Genomic DNA, 19,364 nt, shown 5'->3' with positions numbered 1-19,364 from the left:
ATTCTGGATATGGGTGAGGATGTGTTAAATGTGTGTCTCTTTCAGGCATCTGTGGTTCTTGTGCAATGAACATCAATGGAGGCAACACTCTAGCCTGCACCCGAAGGATTGACACCAACCTCAATAAAGTCTCAAAAATCTACCCTCTTCCGCATATGTATGTGATAAAGGATCTTGTTCCTGTGAGTTTCTGCATCTGTCTGGTTTTGTTTTCTTTTGCATAGTGGGCGGTGCTATATGTGTTATGCTATTAGTTCTTTAGGGCAGGATTTCTTTGAGTATTTAAGGTTCCTCTTCTAGTCAGATAGTAAACAGATGGGACTGTTTCCTATATTATGGCAAGAGGAGGACCACAGTGTCGCTGAGAGGTTTGGAAAATCCCCAGATCTGAGACAGTGTGGCCAGAGTTTAATTAAAGAATTTGAATGGCAGAATATAAACGCCTAGAAAATCCTCCAGCAGCTCATTTGGTTAGGTTTGTTTGAGAGTAACGGCGCACAGAATTTTAGAGTTGGAACATTCCCAAAAATGAATACTTTGGCCATAACTACAAAGAAATCATGTGGAAAATACCAGTTGGGAAAGCAACAGCTGTTTATGAGTTCTCCCTGAATTGCTCCCTCCTTTATATTTGACCACCTTTGGTAACATGGTGCTTTCAAGGGCAGAAAGGACTGTGGGATTGGAAAGTTTCCCAGGTAGGTGAGGGAGAGGTTTCCTAACCATGCTTAACATTGTGACCATTTCTCCTTGTGTAATCTTTGCATATATTCATGACAAAGGAAGAGAGTCTGGCTTCTGCCTGGCATAGAGTGGACGAGTAGGCAGTGTCCAAGAAATGGGGTAAATAAAGCTGAGGTAATGATGGAATCTGAGCCTTTTCTTCTTCTTCTTCCTCTTAACCACAGGATTTGAGCAACTTCTATGCACAGTACAAATCCATTGAGCCTTATTTGAAGAAGAAGGATGAATCTCAGGGAGGCAAGCAGCAGTATCTGCAGTCCATAGAAGACCGTGAGAAACTGGTCATTAGTCCCTATTTATTGTTTTGATCTGAAGAATTTATTGCAGAAATGTTTGCCAAGAGCGTGGCTTGGCGGGGAACATGAGATGATGCAAGCCATTTAGTGTATTCTGGAAAGGAACTGGCACAAGGGTTGGGCACTCATCCTCTTAGGGCCTGGTGAGTAGTGTGAACCCATGAATGGCCTGGAGTGGACCAAGGAACTAGAGTCCCATACCCTGCCTGCAAGAGTGGGTAGTTGCTGTGTTGCCAGTCCATCTTTTTCAAAAGAAACTAGCATGTAAATTGTCTGGGCTTTAAAAGGTGACCTCTAAGTCAGAACTGTTCTCTCACTGTGGGCAATGAAACACGTATGCTGGCCAGTTGTAACTACCACCATCCTGCTTTACAAATGGAAGTGAAATGTTAATGGTAAAACTGAGCCATTAGTGTTCTTTGCTGACACCATACTTCTGGTGACCTGTGGTGCAGGATTATTCCCAGCCAGCTCACTCTCTGGAAATTGCCGTTCCTGTGTACAGGCTATAAAATCTTAAAGCGGAGGCATCATTATCAAGTTTTCAGTCTTTCTTCTTCTACACTACTTTTGCTCCTCCATGAAGAAATCTTCTCTGATTTGCACACTCCCTACCTGCATACTCGTGGACATGTAGGTAGAAAAGGAACCAAATGGAGACAGAGCCCCAGCTGCAAGCCTGTGCGGGCCCAAGAGCAATAGCTGTGTCTTCTTCCTTTCTGGATCCCTAGGCCCTGGCACATGTTATTTTATCAATAAATATTAGTTATGTAAATACTGTAAAAATATGTATAAATGAAAAAAGGCCAGATGCAGTGGCACATGGCTATATAGTCCCAGCTACTCAGGAGGCCAAGGTAGGAAGATCACCTGAGCCCAGGAATTTGAGAGTTTGAGGCCAGCCTGAGCAACATAGTAAGACTCTGTCTCTAAAACATATGTATACGTATACATATATGAATATATGAAGAGTATATATGTATACATATATGAATATATGAAGAGTATATTTATGTATACATATATGAATATATGAAAAGTATCAATCGTATGAATGAGTAAATGAATTCTACCTTTTATTTTATTTATTTTTTTTTTTTTTGAGACAGAGTTTCGCTCTTGTTACCCAGGCTGGAGTGCAATGGCGCGATCTCGGCTCACCGCAACCTCCGCCTCCTGGGTTCAAGCAGTTCTCCTGCCTCAGCCTCCCGAGTAGCTGGGACTACAGGCATACGCCACCATGCCCAGCTAATTTTTGTATTTTTTAGTAGAGACAGGGTTTCACCTTGTTGACCAGGATGGTCTCGATCTCTTGACCTCGTGATCCACCCGCCTCGGCCTCCCAAAGTGCTGGGATTATAGGAGTGAGCCACCACACCCGGCGAATTCTACCTTTTAAGACTTCATAAATATTTAGCATCGTGTCCTGTTCCCCATAAAACATTAAGAAAGGCAAGTCCAGCTGGGCGCAGTGGCTCACACCTGTAATCCTAGCACTTTGGGAGGCCGAGGTGGGCAGATCACTTGAGGTCAGGAGTTTGAGACCAGCCTGGCCAACATAATAAAACCCTGTCTTTACTAAAAATACAAAAATTAGCTGAGTTTGGTGGCACACACCTATAATCCCAGCTACTCGGGAGGCCAAGGCAGGAGAATCACTTGAACCCAGGAGGTAGAGGTTGCAGTGAGCCAAGATCGTGCCACTGCACTCCAGACTGGGCAACAGAGCAAGACTCCATCTCAGAAGAAAAGAAAAGAGCCAGGCGCAGTGGCTCAAGCCTGTAATCCCAGCACTTTGGGAGGCCGAGGTGGGTGGATCACGAGGTCAAGAGATCGAGACCATCCTGGTCAACATGGTGAAACCCCATCTCTACTAATACAAAAAATTAGCTGGGCATGGTGGCGCGTGCCTGTAATCCCAGCTACTCAGGAGGCTGAGGCAGGAGAATTGCCTGAACCCAGGAGGCGGAGGTTGCGGTGAGCCGAGATCGGGCCATTGCACTCCAGCCTGGGTAACGAGAGCGAAACTCCGTCTCGGGGGGAAAAAAAGAAAAGAAAGAAAGGGGAGTCCTAGTAAGTGTGCCCAGTCTGTCACCATCGAGATGGTGCGGGTCAGCACAGTGGCCTGCATGTCAGTGTAATCCTGGGGCGAGACTTCAGAGCTACTTTTCTCAGGCTACAGCTTTGCCCTCAGTTTTCACCTCCCCGAGAGTCTCATGCATCCCAGAGTCCAGGCTGAACCGGGCCCTCTGGCCCAACTAGTCCTCTTGCATTCCTAGGCAAGGCAGATATGTAGCTAGTGAACATCTCCCTGATGTGGTATTATTAAGGATTGAAGAGCTCCCCTCAGCCTATTTGGTTTTCTAGATACAAGTTGAGTATTCCTTATCCTAAATGCTTAGGTTTCGGTGTTTGGGGTTTCAGATGTTTTCAGATTTCAGGATATTTGCCTTACATTTACCAGTTGAGCACCCCAAATCCAGTATGTGAAATCCATGCTCCAGTGAGCATTTCCTTTGAGCAGCATGTTGGTGCTCAAAAAAGTTCAGATTTTGGAGCATTTTTGATTTCAGATTTTCGTATTTGGGACGCCCAACCTGTAATAGAAATTTGTTCATTTACATATCAAACATTTGTTTGACATTTTTTGCTTCCTTAAATTAGCATGCTGAACTTAATAAATAATTGGAAAATATAGAGAAATTTATGTATGTATTTATTTTTAATTGAGCAGCCCCCAAACCACAATAGATTCAGAGAGGCTCCATCATTTTTTAAATAAGCTGTAATTTCCAGCCTGGGCAACATAGGGAGACTCTGTCTCTACAAAAAATTTAAAACTTAGCTAGGCATGGTGGTGTGCACCTAGAGTCCCAGCTACTCAGGAGGCTGAGGTGGGAGGATTGCTTGAGCACAAGAGTTCCAGGCTGCAGTGAATTATGATCGTGCCACTGCACTCCAGCCTGGGGGACAGAACAAGACCCTGTCTCAAAAAAAAAAAAAAGAAAAAAAAAACTATAATTTCACCACCAAAAGATAACCTCTGTTAATATTTACAATTTCCTTTGTTTTTTTGTTTATTACATTATATTTTTATGTAGCTGGGATCAAAATGTAAATATGCTTTTGTATCCTGGTTTTTTCACTTACGTTGTGAGCATTTTCTTCATGTCCTTAAAATTCTTCATAAGCATTAACTTACATTTTGCTTTCTACTGCTCCAGATGTATGCACCATGTGCTATAAAACCATTTCACTATTGCTGGACAATGAAATTGTTTCCTATTTTTTACTGCTAGAAATAAGGCTAGATGAACATCTTTATCCTTCCAGTTCTGCCCCAAAACATTTTAATTTCTTACTACAGATTTTTCTATGCGTGAGTTAAAGACTGTAACTATTATTAAGGCTCTTGGCCGGGCGCGGTGGCTCACGCCTGTAATCCCAGCACTTTGGGAGGCCGAGGCGGGTGGATCACGAGGTCAAGAGATCGAGACCATCCTGGTCAACATGGTGAAACCCCGTCTCTACTAAAAATACAAAAAATTAGCTGGGCACGGTGGCGCGTGCCTGTAATCCCAGCTACTCAGGAGGCTGAGGCAGGAGAATTGCTTGAACCCAGGAGGCGGAGGTGCGGTGAGCCGAGATCGCGCCATTGCACTCCAGCCTGGGTAACAAGAGCGAAACTCCATCTAAAAAAAAAAAAAAAAAAAAAAAATGCTCTTAATCCTATGACCTGCCTTCTAGACCAGAGGGCCAGTTGACACGCCCACCAGCCTTCTGAACATAACATAGATTTGGTTGAAGACTCATGATTCAGTCACAACCATAGATTCTGTCTCATCTGTACTCATCTGTCACCTCAGGTGTCAGTGGGCCCCTTTTGTTTTGCTGCTTTTAATCCTGTAAACATTTATGTTGTTTCCAAGCTCAGAAAGTCCAGTTAGTGTTTAGGACTTGTTGGGCAGATTAAGCCAGTGTGGCAGGTGTGAAAGTGCAGGAAGCCAGAGCCAACTGCCAGGACCACATCCTGGTTCTGTTGCTTACAGTGGCACGTCCCTTGGCACATGGCCTAACTCACTCTCCATGCCTTCTTTCCTTGCTTGTAAGTGGAACTTCCTGGTACTCACCTCATAGGATTACTGTGATGAGCAGTTGAGGAAAGCGTGTAAGGCACAGGGTGCTCTGTCAGGATTGGCAGTGGCAGTCATTGGGGATGATGTTGATGTTCCCAGTGGAAACCTGAGGGCCCTTCTGCTGAGCCCAGGGCAGAAGTGGCTATAGCCTCCTGGTGCTTCAGCCCCCAGGCCTTTTGAATCTCTCCCCTCTTGCCTGCATTCCAGTAAGTTGGAATTTGTGTGAGCTGTTTTTGTGTTCTTGTTTTCTATTTCTTTTTTAGACAAGTGAGAGGTTATTGTTTATTAAAGGGTAAGCGCACTATACGTGGACTTAACCCTGGGCAGATGTTTACATTTCACTTGCAAGATCTTTATTAATCTGCTAAATATCTGCAAATCACCCCTTGGATTTTGCCAAGAAAATTTACATGCAGGTAGGCACTTTGTTCATGCACTGACCCCAAAGGTCACATTTAATCTGCTGAAGACATGACAGCATCTCTCCCCTTACAAGCTCCTGACTCCTTTCTCCTCATACAGGATGGGCTCTATGAGTGCATTCTCTGTGCCTGCTGTAGCACCAGCTGCCCCAGCTACTGGTGGAACGGAGACAAATATCTGGGGCCTGCAGTTCTTATGCAGGTGAGGCGCTCCTCAATTGCTTTAAGAGAAATTGAAACTCAAGCATCCAGAAGTCCAAGAGGACAATAGATTGCTATAAGCCAGCCCTTCTGAGGGTCTTGATTTCCTTCATTGCCATCCAGTCCAAACAGGGTAATTGGTTGGATTGTACTCACTTGGTTTCAGTAAATCCAGGCCTTGTCTGCAAATTGCCTTTTTTTCAGTGCAGTGAGAGTCATCCCAGGGGGTGGCAAACCATGCCTTGCAGATGTTTAAAATGTATTTCCTGTGCCCCTAGCACTTATCCATTTGCCTGCGTGGTCAGAAGCTCCCCATCTCTATCTCATAGGATTTGTAACATGAGATTTGTAGCATGCAAGCAGGGGAGAAAGCAGTGTCTCTGAAGGGCAGCTGCCCAGCTATGAGGTTGGAAGCTGTTTCCCAGCTAATGAAAGCCTGGATTTAGGAGTTGCTTAGAAAGAAAATGGTATTAGTGTTCACTGCAAAGAAAGTCACTGCCTTTGTTCCCAGAAAGCTTGTACCTTTAGATACATGCTTTTCATAGACTCTAAGCAACTCAAAAACCAACTTCTCATTTCTCATTTTCCCACAAAAAGAGAAGTTACAGGGTAGTGTGACCACATGAGCAATACTGATTCCCAGCCATGTAAAGATTGAACAATGAGGTACACTCATACTTGTCACTTTTACCAGCTGCTCCGAGGTATTGAGGATGTAGAGGTCCTCCAAGTAACACTGCTAGAGCAGGCCCATGGTCATGTGATTAATTCATTTCAACTTGCTGATCTCAGGCTGCTGAGAGGGCTGTGTGAATTCAAAAACTCATTATCTGTAGACAGGTCTGTTAAATCATTTCTTTACTCAGAGACAGTGAGTCCAGCATGGGTAGGTGCTATGGAGATAGATAAGAGGGTCATATGAAGTTCCTGCCTTCACTAGATCATAAGCTGGTTAGGAAGCTGTTGAGCAACATGAAATAATTAGGAGATGATGCCCAGCATGTATAATTAAACACCCGGGTACCAGGTGCAGTGTGGATCAAAGGTTTGCAGGGACCATTAATCAAGATTCCCTGAAAGATGGGCAAGAATTAAAGAGTGTGGAGATGAGGCATCTAAGCTGAGTGAATTCCCTTTCCTCTGCACTCCCAGAGCTTTGAGTTGAGCCAGTGTGCCGCTGTGGCCTGTTGACTGGCAGCTCAGCTAATCAGTCCCTGGTTTTCCAGGCCTATCGCTGGATGATTGACTCCAGAGACGATTTCACAGAGGAGCGCCTGGCCAAGCTGCAGGACCCGTTCTCTCTGTACCGCTGCCACACCATCATGAACTGCACAAGGACCTGTCCCAAGGTATGTGAGACTGGTGGCCCTCAGCTCTGCCTCAGAGCTGACACACCAGAAGAAGCATGTGCTCACAAAGAGGTGACTGGCAGAGAGCAACCCTCATCATTTGAGATGGAAAGGGACCAGAGTGTACCTGTCCTGTCAGTGTGAGCCTAGGGGCTAGTTTGGCTCTTAGTTGCAAGGAACAGACTGACTTGGGCCACTTGAGTAGCAGGCTTTATTTGTACGCTACACAGGGACATTGTGGGAGTTAAGGATGCCACAGGAATCCATGAGCAGGTACCTGCATTCAGCCTGACTTCATAGGAAACAGAAAGCAAAAGCCATCCGAATGTGGGCAGCTGTGAGGACTAGATTTCTTCTCCATTTCTTTCTTGTGATGTCGGCTGCTAATCTGCTCTGCTCTCCAGCAGCCTGTTCTTTCTTTCAGCTCTGTGGAGGTTTTCTCTGACTCAGAGCTTCAGTTTTCACTCCTCTTCCTGCTTGCATTAGCTCCGCTTTTGGCTCACTCTGGCCTGAACTCTGTGGAGAATCCAGAGACTCGTAGCACACTTCCAGCCTCAGCCACCTACCATCTGCTCCCAGTGCTTCTCGGCACTGGTTCCTGAGAGGGCACGCTTAGGCCCAGCTCAGCTTCTCATGCCTGCACATCAAAGGTTGCAGCTGGCTACAGACTGGCTGCCCTTTGGCCAGGTGCTGTCTCAGTCTGTTTTGTGGTACAATCACAGAATTTCACAGCCTGGGTAATCTTATAAAGAAGTTTATTTGACACACAGTTCTAGAGGCTGGTGCCAGTGTCTGACAAGAACCTTCATGCTGCATTACCCCACAGCAAAAGGTAGAAATTGCAGGAGAAGGGGGCCCAAGCTCATCCTTTTTTTTTTTTTTTTGAGACAAAGTTTAACCTTTGTTGCCCAGGCTGAAGTCTGATGGCGCGATCTTGGCTCACCACAGCATCTGCCTCCTAGGTTCAAGTGATTCTCCTGCCTCAGCCTCCTGAGTAGCTGGGATTACAGGCATGCTTCACCACCCCCAGCTAATTTTGTATATTAAGTAGAGATAGAGTTTCTCCATGTTGGTCAGGCTGGTCTCAAACTCCCTACCTCAGGTGACCTGCCCGCATTGTAATCCCTCCCAAAGTGCTGGGATTACATGCATGAGCCACCGTGCCCAGCCCTTCTCATACTTTTTTTTTTTTTTAAGAGACAGGGTCTCACTCTGTTGCCCAGGCTGCAGTGGCACAATCATAGCTCGCTGCAGCCTGGAACTCCTGGCCTTAAGTGATCTTCCTACCTCCTGTGTAGCTGGGACTACAGGCACATACCACCACACCTGGCTAATCCAAAGTCATCCTTTTATCAAGAACTTACTTCTGTGATAATGGCATTAATCCATTTGTGAGGGCAGAGTCTTCATAACCTAATCATGTCTTAAAGATTCCACTTCTCAATACTGTTACATTAAGGATTAGGTTTTCAGCATATGAGTTTTTGGGGACACATTCAAACCATAGCAGGTATCAGCCCTGGTCCAGTCAGCCCTGGCCAGTGGGCAGCGAAAGACCAGGTTCAGAACATGGTTCAGAACATGGCTGCCCTCAACAGAGACTGTGGGCGAGTAATTTCACTTAAAAGTTTCAGTGAGTTGCCAGGCACAGTGGTGCGTGCCTATAGTCCCAGCTACTCAGGAGGCTGAGGCTGGAGGATCGCTTGAGTCCAGGAGTTCTGGGCTGTAGTGCACTATGCCAATGAGGTGTCTACACTAAGTTTGGCATCAATATGGTGACCTCCCAGGAGCGGGGGACCACCCTAAGAAGGGGTAAACCGGGCCAGGTTGGAAATGGAGCAGGTCAGAGCTCCCGTGCTGATCAGTAGTGGGATCCTGCCTGTGAATAGCCACTGCACTTCAGCCTGGGCAACATAGCGAGTCCCCATCTCTTTTAAAAAAATAAGGTTGCAGTGAGTCAGTGGGCAGCCAGATGGAAAACTGTAGAGTGGCCAGTTAGCAATAAAAAGATTACACCATGTATTTGAAAACATGAAACAAGCTATAGAATTCACTTATTTTTTGCCTGGAAATCCTCTGAGTTTCCAGCAGCCTCACTTGGGGAGCCTACAGGCTCTAGCTCCCTATTGTCTGGGCTTCCATCTGGGTCCTGTCCCCAATGAACTCTGACTTCTGTGGCAAGTTATGCTACAGAAGTACTTGGAACAGTGCCTGGCATATAGTAAGCACTCAATAAATATCACCTTCTGTTATTTTTTAAAAAAACATGAGACCAGGCACAGTGGCTCATGCCAGTAATCCTAGCACTTTGGGAGACCAAAGCGTGTAGAACATGAGGTCAAGAATTCAAGACCAGCCTGGCCAATATGGTGAAACCCCATCTCCACTAAAAATACCAAAAAAAATTAACCAGGCGTGGTGGTGCACAACTGTAGTCCCAGCTACTTGGGAGGCTGAGGCAGGAGAATCACTTGAACCCGGGAGGTGGAGGTTGCAGTGAGCCAAGATCATGCCACTGTACTCCAGCCTGGGTGACAGAACAAGACTCTTGTCTCAAAAAAAAAAAAAAAAAAAAAAAAAAACATGAGTACTGGGCCTGTTAAGACAGAGACAGCATCTTCAGTGGTGGGGCCTGGCTCGTGTATTTCCTCAGAAGCTCTGCAAGTGACTGAGGTGCATTCCTGGTCACAAACCTGTGCATGGAGTGGGTGGGTGCAGCAGACAGCTGAGACAGCCAAGAACAGGTTCTCTGTGTCTTGCTCTCCCTTCTATAAAACAGGGCTGGAAGTTGGGACTGAGATATTGACATAGGCTGATCATGAAACTGGAAGGGACTTGAAAACCATCAAGTTTAACCCCCTTGTACAGATGGGAAAATTGAGTCCCAGGTGGAGGGGGGAGTTACTCACCCAAGGTCGCTGTCAGGTCAATGGGAAGGTAAGACTAGAGTTAGGCCATCTGCCTCCCAGTCCAATGCTCTTTCTTCCTGCACGGATTGGGTACGCTCCTGTGTACCGACCTTCTAAGTCTAAACACCCTTACCGACCCTGTGGGGACCAGAAACACGCAGGTGGTTCCAGATTCAGAAAGATATACAGTGAAAAGTCTCCCTCCCACTCCACCCAGCCACCTCCCTGGAAGCAGTGATGCTGTCAGATTCTTGTGTGAACTTCAGAAGTATTTTATGCTGCACACAAATGCATATGTGTTCTTTTCTGCCTTTTTTATATCACCATCATCTGTATTTTTTCACCCAGTATATTTTGGAGATTATCTCATGTCAGTATATGAAGACTGTCTTTTTTTTTTTTTTTAGAGACAGGGTTTCACCATGTTGGCCAGGATGGTTTTGTGGTTTCGATCTCCTGAGCTCGTGATCCACCCACCTCAGCCTCCCAAAGTGCTGGGATTACAGGCGTGAGCCACCACGCCCGGCCTGAAGAGTGTCTTTTTGACCAACGTTATCCTCTTTCTCTTCTTCTCTCAAGATCTCTTTTCTTTCTTTCCTTTTTTTCTTCTTTCCACAACACTTTTTTAGGGGGTTAGTCTTACTTTCTAAAATGAGGGGAACCTTCACTAATGTCAGATAAGTCCTTGTCTCATTTTGCCAAGTACTTGCTTGTCTCCCTTCCTACTTCAATGAAGCTGGCATTCAGTGTGTTTAATTATCATACCTCCTGCAAAGCAGACGTCAGCAGCCATAGAGGCAAACTGCAGCTAATACCAATGGTACTGGCCAATTGAACTAATCATGGTGGTTACAAAGGGTTAATAGAGAGGGTCGTTTCTTCCAAATACCGTTGAGAGCTGGTATATGCTGATTTCTGCTGCTGCTGGTTTAATAATAGTGATGATGTGAAATATTTCGAGATGCCTGGCTGATTTTGGCATTGGCCTGTAGATCTAGAAGAGACACTATCCTGGGTGTCTGAGCAGTCAGAGAGTGCAGCTCTGCTCTGGGCCTGTTTGCCTGTCACACCGGAAGGAATTCGTGGCAGAGCTCTTGCCAGAGGGAGCTGACCATCTTTAAATGTCAGAAAAGGTAGACAGAAGAGTCCTTAGCCCAGCCCCTATGGTTTTGAGGGACTTGATTTGCATTCACCTTGCTTTGACACTGAACCAGCTGAGGAAGGAGTTTCACCCGGGATTTTGGGCTTTCCCATTCTGTTTCAGTTATCATTTTCTCTTCTCTGTTTTCAAGGGTCTGAATCCAGGGAAGGCTATTGCAGAAATCAAGAAGATGATGGCAACCTATAAGGAGAAGAAAGCTTCAGCTTAACTGTTTCCATGCTAAGTATGACCTGTACCCAGCTCAGAGCTGAACATAATTTATGTCTAATTTGAGTTCTTTGAAGATCTTGGTTTTCCATGAATACAGCATGTATAATAAAAATTTTAAGAAATAAATGTTATTCTACTTTATTAACAAAAAAAAAAAAAAAATGAAGCCTGTTCCTTTACTTGCTGCAGGGGAACGTGAAGGTGCCAGGAGTCCTTGTCCTTGAAGGGATGGACAGGGCTCCAGAGCTGAGCGGGGGTGGGGGGACCCTCGCTGGAAGGAATTGATGAGGCATGGAACTGACATCAGACAGGGCCTGGGCTTGTTCCCAGCTTTGCGGCTCACCAGCTGGACAACCTTGGACAAGTTCCTTCGCCTCTTTGCTGCTCCAGTTGCCCCTCTGTAAAATGGGATCCACAATTGTGCCTACTCCATTCCCCTGGTAGGAGAATGCCTGGCACTTACTCTGAATGCTCAGTTAATGTTAATGTTCTGTATCATCCCGGTTTCTATAGTTTTCAGTACCAGAATTCCTGAAAACCAAATTTTGGTAAGTCTTTGGATACGTTGGCAAAGCCAGGTTTGAGATTCCTCCAGCACAGATCAATGACCCTGATCAACTGTGAATCCAGGTAGTTCCACAAAAGACCTCGAGGGGCCTCTCACTGCAAACATGAACTTTGTAGCACTGCTGCCGTGGCTGGGATGCTCAATGCACAGCAGTAACACTCATTTAAAAAGCAGTGTAGACCGGGTGCGGTGGCTTATGCCTGTAATCCCAACACTTTGGGAGGCCAAGGTGGGTGGACCATTTGAGGTCAGGAGTTCGAGACCAGCCTGGCCAACATGGTGAAACCCCATCTCTACTAAAAATACAAAAATTAGCCAGGCATTGGTGGTGCACACCTGTAATCCCAGCTACTTGGGAGACTGAGGCAGAAGAATCTCTTGAGTCTGGGAGGCACAAGTTGCAGAGACTGAGATCACACCACCGCACTCCAGTCTGGGCAACAGAGTGAGACTCTACAGACACACACACACACACACAAAAAAAAAAAAAGCAATGCCAAAAAAGGGGAAAGGGGCTTGGCACAGTGGCTCATGCCTGTAATCCCAGCACTTTGGGAGGCCAAGGCAGGCAGATCACAAGGTCAGGAGTTCAAGACCAGCCTGGCCAATATGCTGAAAACCCGTCTCTACTGAAAATACAAAAATTAGCCAAGTGTGGTGGTACACGCCTGTAGTCCCAGCTACTCAGGAGGCTGAGGGAGAAGAATCGCTTGAATCCCTTGAACTTGGCAGGCAGAGGTTGCAGTGAGCCAAGATCGTACCACTGCACTCCAGCCTGGGTGACAGAACAAGACTCTTAAAAAAAAAAATGGGGGGGAATGGGGAAGTAAAAGTGGAAGCTCCTCTAAATTCATCCCCTGTTGATAGCTCATACATTTCCTTCCACACCCTAGGTTATTACAAATATGCAACATATATAAAACTTTCCCCCTTCAAAATTAAGGTACCACAGAGCCAGGATCTGTGGCATGCGCCCCTAATCCCAGCTATTCAGGAGGCTAGGCTGGGAGTATCAAGTGAGCCCAAGATGTTGGGGCTATGGTTTGTCATGAGTGGACCTGTGAATAGCTACTGCACTCCAGCCTAGAGACACTATCCCTTAAATAAAAAAATAAAAAATAAAAATGCCTGACACAGTGGCTCACACCTGTAATCCTAGCACTTTGGGAGGCCAAGGTGGGAGGATTGCTTGAGACCAGGACTTCAAGATCAACCTGGCCTACACAGTGAGACCCTGTCTCTTTTTTTAAAATATATAAAAAGATTTTGCCAGGTGCGGTGGTACATGCCTGTAGTCCCAGCTACTCGGGAGGCTGAGGCTGGAGGATCACTTGAGTCCAGGAGTTCTGGGCTGCAGTGCGCTATGCCGATCAGGTGTCCGCACTAAGTTCAGCATCAATATGGTGACCTCCCAGGAGCAGGGGACCACCAGGTTGCCTAAGGAGGGGTGAACCGGCCCAGGTCAGAAACGGAGCAGGTCAAAACTCCTGTGCTGATCAGTAGTGGGATCCCGCCTGTGAATAGCCACTGCACTCCAACCTGGGCAACATAGTGAGACCCTGTCTCTTAAAAAATAAAATAAAAAATTTTTTTAAATAAGATTTTTAAAAAATAGGGTATCTTATAGTCTACTAGCAGCTTTCTATTTTTACCTCACAATGTAGAAGGGACTTCAGTGCTAATAAAGACCTACCTTAATCTGTGTGCATGTAAAATTTTTTGGAACTGCTGCTTAAGAGCACTGTGGCATGAGTGTGCCCTTACTTAACCAAACCCCTGCTACAGCACATTTGGGTGGTCCCTATTCACCTTTTCACCCAAGGCTGCTTTTTTAAGTTGTAGCTGGAAACCTCTGGATCATCCGGAAAACAAAGGTTTCATGCATCCTGAGGTAAGCAGCTGAGAAAACGTCTGACTCACCAAGAATGAGCCTTAATGAGCATGTTCTGGCTTAAAAAGGGTTGACTCAACACGCATTCATCTCAGGCATTATGGAAGGTGAGGTGCTGGGGACAAGGATGAACAAGATTTGTCCCCTGCCTGCCACTTGGGAGCCAAGGTCACAAAGGAAAAAGGAACTAACATCAGAAATGTCGAGAACAGGGCCAGTTGCCCTTCACTACAGCATCTCAGAATTCTTGACGACCTCAGTGAGACACACTGTACACGGCCTATAGCGTTGAAGCTTAAGATTCTAGAGTGCAGCCGGCTTCTTGAAAGACAGTGGGGCTGAGCACGGTGGCTCACGTCTGTAATCCCAGTTCGAGACCAGCCTGACCAACACAGTGAAACCCCGTCTCTACTAAAGACACAAAAAATTAGCCGGGCATGGTGGTGCACACCTATAATCCCAGCTACTCTGGAGGCTGAGGCAGGAGAATCGCTTGAACCCGGGAGGCAGAGGTTGCAGTGAGCCGAGATCAAGAAAGGAAGGGAGGAAGGGAGGAAGGGAGGGATGGAGGAAGGAAGGAAGGAGGGAAGGAGGGAGGGAGAAGGAAGGAAGGAAGGAAAGAAGGAAGGAAGGAAGGAGGGAAGGAATCTGAACTTCAGGCCATGTCTGTGGATAGCTTCTGTTGCCCAGCTCAGACCTAATGGCTTTCTGTCAGCCTGTGAAAAGGTCACATTCCTTGGATTCATGGATAATATGACTTGGCTTCTAATCTCCAGATCTGTAGGGAAAGATGGATTTTTCTTATGAATGACTTTTTTTTTTTTCTTTTGGAGTCTCACTGTGTCACCCAGGCTGGAATGCAGTGGCACCATCTTGGCTCACTGCAACCTCTGCCTCCGAGGTTCAAGCAACGCTCCTGCCTTAGCCTCCGGAGTTGCTGGGATTACAGGCATACTCACCACACCTGGCTAATTTTTGTATTTTTAGTAGAGATGGGGTTTCACCATGTTTATCGGGCAGGCTGATCTCTAACTCCTGTCCTTAAGCGATCCTGACTTCCCAAAGTGCTGAGATTACAAGTGCGAGCCAGCATGCCCAGCTTCTCATGAATGGTAAAGATGGGTCCACCGCTACTGATAAGAGGCAGCGTATATTTTAGCTTGGGAGCTGTCACTCAGTCAACCCACCGTCATCAGAGGTTGGGTTGACTCTGACAGTCACTCTTTCGCAGTTGAACTCGAGCTAAATTGGTATATGTTATCAACTGATAGTTTAATTTACTGCTTAATCTTTCATTGAATTGGAAGCAAAGGTTCAACTGTAACAGCCACAAAGGCTTTTCCAGGAAAACTGCAGACCTGTGCAGGGAACAGTATTTTGTTGTTTATGCTACTTCTGTGCTACAAGAAAATACTTCCAGCCTGGCCCTATGGCTCACGCCTATAATCCCAGCACTTTGGGAGGTGGGAAGATTGCTTGAGCCCAGGAGTTAGAGGCTGCCTAAAGGTATGACCGTGCCTCTGCACTCCAGCCTGGCTCACAGAGCCAGAACCTGTCTCTAAAGAAATTAAAAATAGGCTGGGCACGGTGGCACATGCCTGTAATCCCAGCTACTCCGGAGGCTGAGGCAGGAGAATTGCTTGAACCCAGGAGGCGGAGGTTGCAATGAGTGGAGATCGCGCCATTGCACTCCAGCTTGGGTGACAGAGCTAGACTCCGTCTCAAAATGAAAATAGTGTTTCTTAGGACTGAAGCCAGACATCTCTTCTTACCTAGCTCTGGACGTGTTGAACATCTGTGACTCTATTTTCCTATCTGTAAAATGGGAATTAGCAGCATTCCCCTCTCAGAATTGTGGTTGAAGTCTAAATAAGAGTAATTGTGAAAGCATCTTGCCTACGATAGTGCAAATGCTCCATAAACTCAAGTGAACGGATTTGGCCCTCTAGTGAATGCTGGGAGGCTGCAAGATTAATTCCTTCCCAGCCCTCTGGAGTTGACAACTGACATATTTCTGACATGACTGGCCAGAGCTAGAGGCCTCCCTGATGGGAGGATGGTTTTTCCGCGCAAGGCTAATATTGCTCATTTCTCATCTCTCCCGTCACACTGACTGCTCAGGGCAGGGAGGGACTCCTATTGCTCGAATTCTCTACAGGTCCCTTTCCTTCCTGGCCCCTGGATAACTACCATACAAAGTGCTGAAACTCAGCCAGGCACAGTGGCTCACTCCGGTAATCCCAGTACTCTGGGAGGCCGAAGTGGATCTCTTAAACCCAGGAGTCCGAGACCAGCCTGGGTAACATGGCAAACCCCATCTCTACAAAAAAACAGAAAAATCAGCTGGGCGTGGTGTAATCCCAAAGTGCTGGGATTACAGGCATGAGCCACCACGCCCAGCCCGCTCTGGTTTTATGAAGCCTCCAATCCAGTGCCAGGATCCATAGTGCTCACCTGTAGTCCCAGCTATTCAGAAGGCTGAGGTGGGAGGATCACTTGAGCCCAGGAGGTTGAGGCTGCAGTGAGCTAAGATCATGCCACTGCACTCCAACCTGCGCAGCAGAGAGACCCTCTCAAAAAAAAAAAAAATGTTGAATCCCCACTTTACTTCATGTCTAGACAGCCGTAATCCTACCAACAGGGTTTGTTACTAGGTGAAAAATCTTCTTTTGTTGCAAAAATCTAGTGAAACTAGAGAAATTGAAAAGTAAGGCAATGCTCTGGAATAAACTGGCCCAAATTACTGATTTCTCAAGCTTTTTGCCACTGGGACCAGGCCTATTATGCCCTCTGCATGGGCTCCCAAGACAGCCACAGCCTTGAAGGAAAGCCGTTTGATCGATTCTAGCCCACGTGGGACTGGAAACTTCAGACACGGTTATCCAGGGGGAGAGTCTGGCTCGCAGACCGCTTAGATGACCACACAGCAGGAGCCATTTCCTCAAAGGTAACCCTGAGCAGATGGCAGGGCCTCCCACATCCTCTGTGGTTTGGAAGGAAGCTTCCTCTGGCCTCCCGCCTCATTAAGGAGAAGACAGGAGCTGCAGATGCAGCTCCTTCCCAGCTGGCTCAGGGACTAGAGCCCCTTTAAGGCCAGGCAGACTCAGCAATAAAAAGAATGAAGGGAGCACCCGTGCAAGGCAGTCCCCCATGCAGTCCCCAAGCCCTCTGCTTTTATTTAATTTTATTTATTTATTTTTAATTGTTATTATTATTTTGAGAGAGGGAGTCTCACTCTGTCGCCCAGGCTGGAGTGCAGTGGCACGATCTCGGCTCACTGTAACCTCTGCCTCTCGGGTTCAAGCGATTCTCCTGCCTCGGCCTCCTGAGTAGCTGCGATTACAGGCGCACATCACCAGAACTGGCCAATTTTCGTATTTTTAGTAGAGATGGGGTTTCGTCACATTGGCCAGGCTGGTCTTGAACTCCTGACCTCAGGTGATCCACCCGTCTTGGCCTCCCAAAGTGCTGGGTTTACAGGCATGAGCCACCATGCCCAGCCCCCTCTGCTTTTATGAAGCCTCTAATCCAGTGCCAGGATCTAAAGAAAGCAACTGGTGGGCCGGGCGCGGTGGTTCACGCCTGTAATCCCAGCACTTTGGGAGGCCGAGGTGGGCGGATTACAAGGTCAAGGTATCTCAACGTAGTTTTCATTAGAGAAATGCAAATCAAAACTACATTGAGATACCATCTCACGCCAGTTAGAATGGCGATCATTAAAAAATCTGGAGACAGGCCGGGCGCGGTGGCTCAAGCCTGTAATCCCAGCACTTTGGGAGGCCGAGGCGGGTGGATCACGAGGTCAAGGGATCGAGACCATCCTGGTCAACATGGTGAAACCCCGTCTCTACTAATACAAAAAATTAGCTGGGCATGGTGGCGCGTGCCTGTAATCCCAGCTACCCAGGAGGCTGAGGCAGGAGAATTGCCTGAACCCAGGAGGTGGAGGTTGCAGTGAGCCGAGATCGTGCCATTGCACTCCAGCCTGGGTATCAAGAGCGAAACTCCGTCTCAAAAAAAAAAAAAAAAAAAAAAAAAAAAAAAAAAAAAAAAAAATCTGGAGACAACAGATGCTGGAGAGGATGTGGAGAAATAGGAACACTTTTACACTGTTGGTGGGAGTGTAAATTAGTTCAACCATTGTGGAAGACAGTGTGGCGAGTCCTCAAGGACCTAGAAATTGAAATTCCATTTGACCCAGCAATCCCATTACTGGGCATATATCCAAAGGATTATAAATCGTTCTACTATAAGGACACATGCACACGAATGTTCACTGCAGCACAGTTTACAATAGCAAAGACCTGGAACCAACCCAAATGCCCATCGATGATAGACTGGACAGGAAAAATGTGGCACATATACACCATGGAATATCATGCAGCCATCAAAAACGATGAGTTTGCATCCTTTGTAGGGACGTGGATGAACCTGGAAACCATCATTCTCAGCAAACTGACACAAGAACACAAAATCAAACACCGCATGTTCTCACTCATAGGCGGGTGTTGAACAATGAGAACACATGGACACAGGGAGGGGAGCACTATACACTGGGGTCTGTTGGGGGAAATAGGGGAGGGGCAGCAGGGGGTGGGGAGTTGGGGAGAGATAGCATGGGGAGAAATGCCACATACAGGTGAAGGGGAGGAAGGCAGCAAATCACACTGCCATGTATGCACCTATGCAACAATCTTGCATGTTCTTCACATGTACCCCAAAACCTAAAATGCAATAAAAAAAAGAAAGAAAGAAAGAAAGAGATAGAGACCATCCTGGTCAACATGGTGAAACCCTGTCTCTACTAAATATACAAAAAATTAGCTGGGCGTGGTGGCACGCACCTGTAGTCCTAGCTACTCGGAAGGCTGAGGCAGAAGAATCACTTGAACCCGGGAGGCGGAGGTTGCAGTGAGCCAAGATCACGCCACTGCACTCCAGCCTGGCGCCTGGTGACAGAGGGAGACTGTCTCAAAAAAAAAAGAAAGCAACTGGCTTCTACCAAGTTCCTGCCATCTCATTTCATCCTCTCCATGGCTTCCATTTTGTACATGAGGGGAAGGGGGGCTTAGAGAGGTAAAATGACTTTTTAAAGCTCACACAGCTAGAAAGCAACTCATGCATGCATCCATGTCTTTCTGGTGCCAGAGCCCAGCCCCTTGCCACGGTACCATACTACCTCTTGCTGAGGCCACCTGAGCCAGCCATTTCCAAACCCAGCCTTCCTGCTGCCCTGGGGACTGGGTTCCTGCCAGGAATTGGGCTAAACCCAGGGGGAGGTCATGGGGGCTCTGACAAGTTAAGTAGCCGGCCTCCCCTGGAAATGTCACTGGAAGATGAAACAACTCTTGTCACCTGACCCAAGGAAGCCAGTCCCATGCCCCAGGTGGTCCATGGGAATAGCCCCCAACCGGCTGGCACAGGCAGCCTGCCCCAGCTGAGTAATGGCTCCGCTGGTCCCCAGCTGCTCAGGCCA

General features: G+C 46.9%; 1 protein-coding gene across 1 annotated transcript in view; it reads left to right on the top strand.

Annotated features, from left to right (window-relative positions):
• SDHB (succinate dehydrogenase complex iron sulfur subunit B) overlaps window positions 1-11,555 on the top strand; it is a 36,224-nt gene extending 24,669 nt beyond the window's left edge. The window contains exons 4-8 of the mRNA XM_012439941.2: window positions 46-182; window positions 909-1,025; window positions 5,699-5,800; window positions 7,026-7,148; window positions 11,350-11,555. Of these exons, the coding sequence (XP_012295364.2) occupies window positions 46-182; window positions 909-1,025; window positions 5,699-5,800; window positions 7,026-7,148; window positions 11,350-11,427 (557 nt within the window). The 3' untranslated portion in view covers window positions 11,428-11,555. The remainder of the gene's footprint in view (window positions 1-45; window positions 183-908; window positions 1,026-5,698; window positions 5,801-7,025; window positions 7,149-11,349) is intronic.
• The last annotated feature ends 7,809 nt before the right edge of the window (window positions 11,556-19,364 follow it).

Source organism: Aotus nancymaae, unplaced genomic scaffold (assembly GCF_030222135.1).
Source record: "Aotus nancymaae isolate 86718 unplaced genomic scaffold, 86718_ANA_hifiasm-v0.15.2.pri h1tg000053l, whole genome shotgun sequence".
Taxonomy (NCBI): Eukaryota; Metazoa; Chordata; class Mammalia; order Primates; family Aotidae; genus Aotus; species Aotus nancymaae.
Note: the sequence above shows the minus strand (reverse complement) of the source record. Positions and strands in the feature narration are given on the sequence as shown.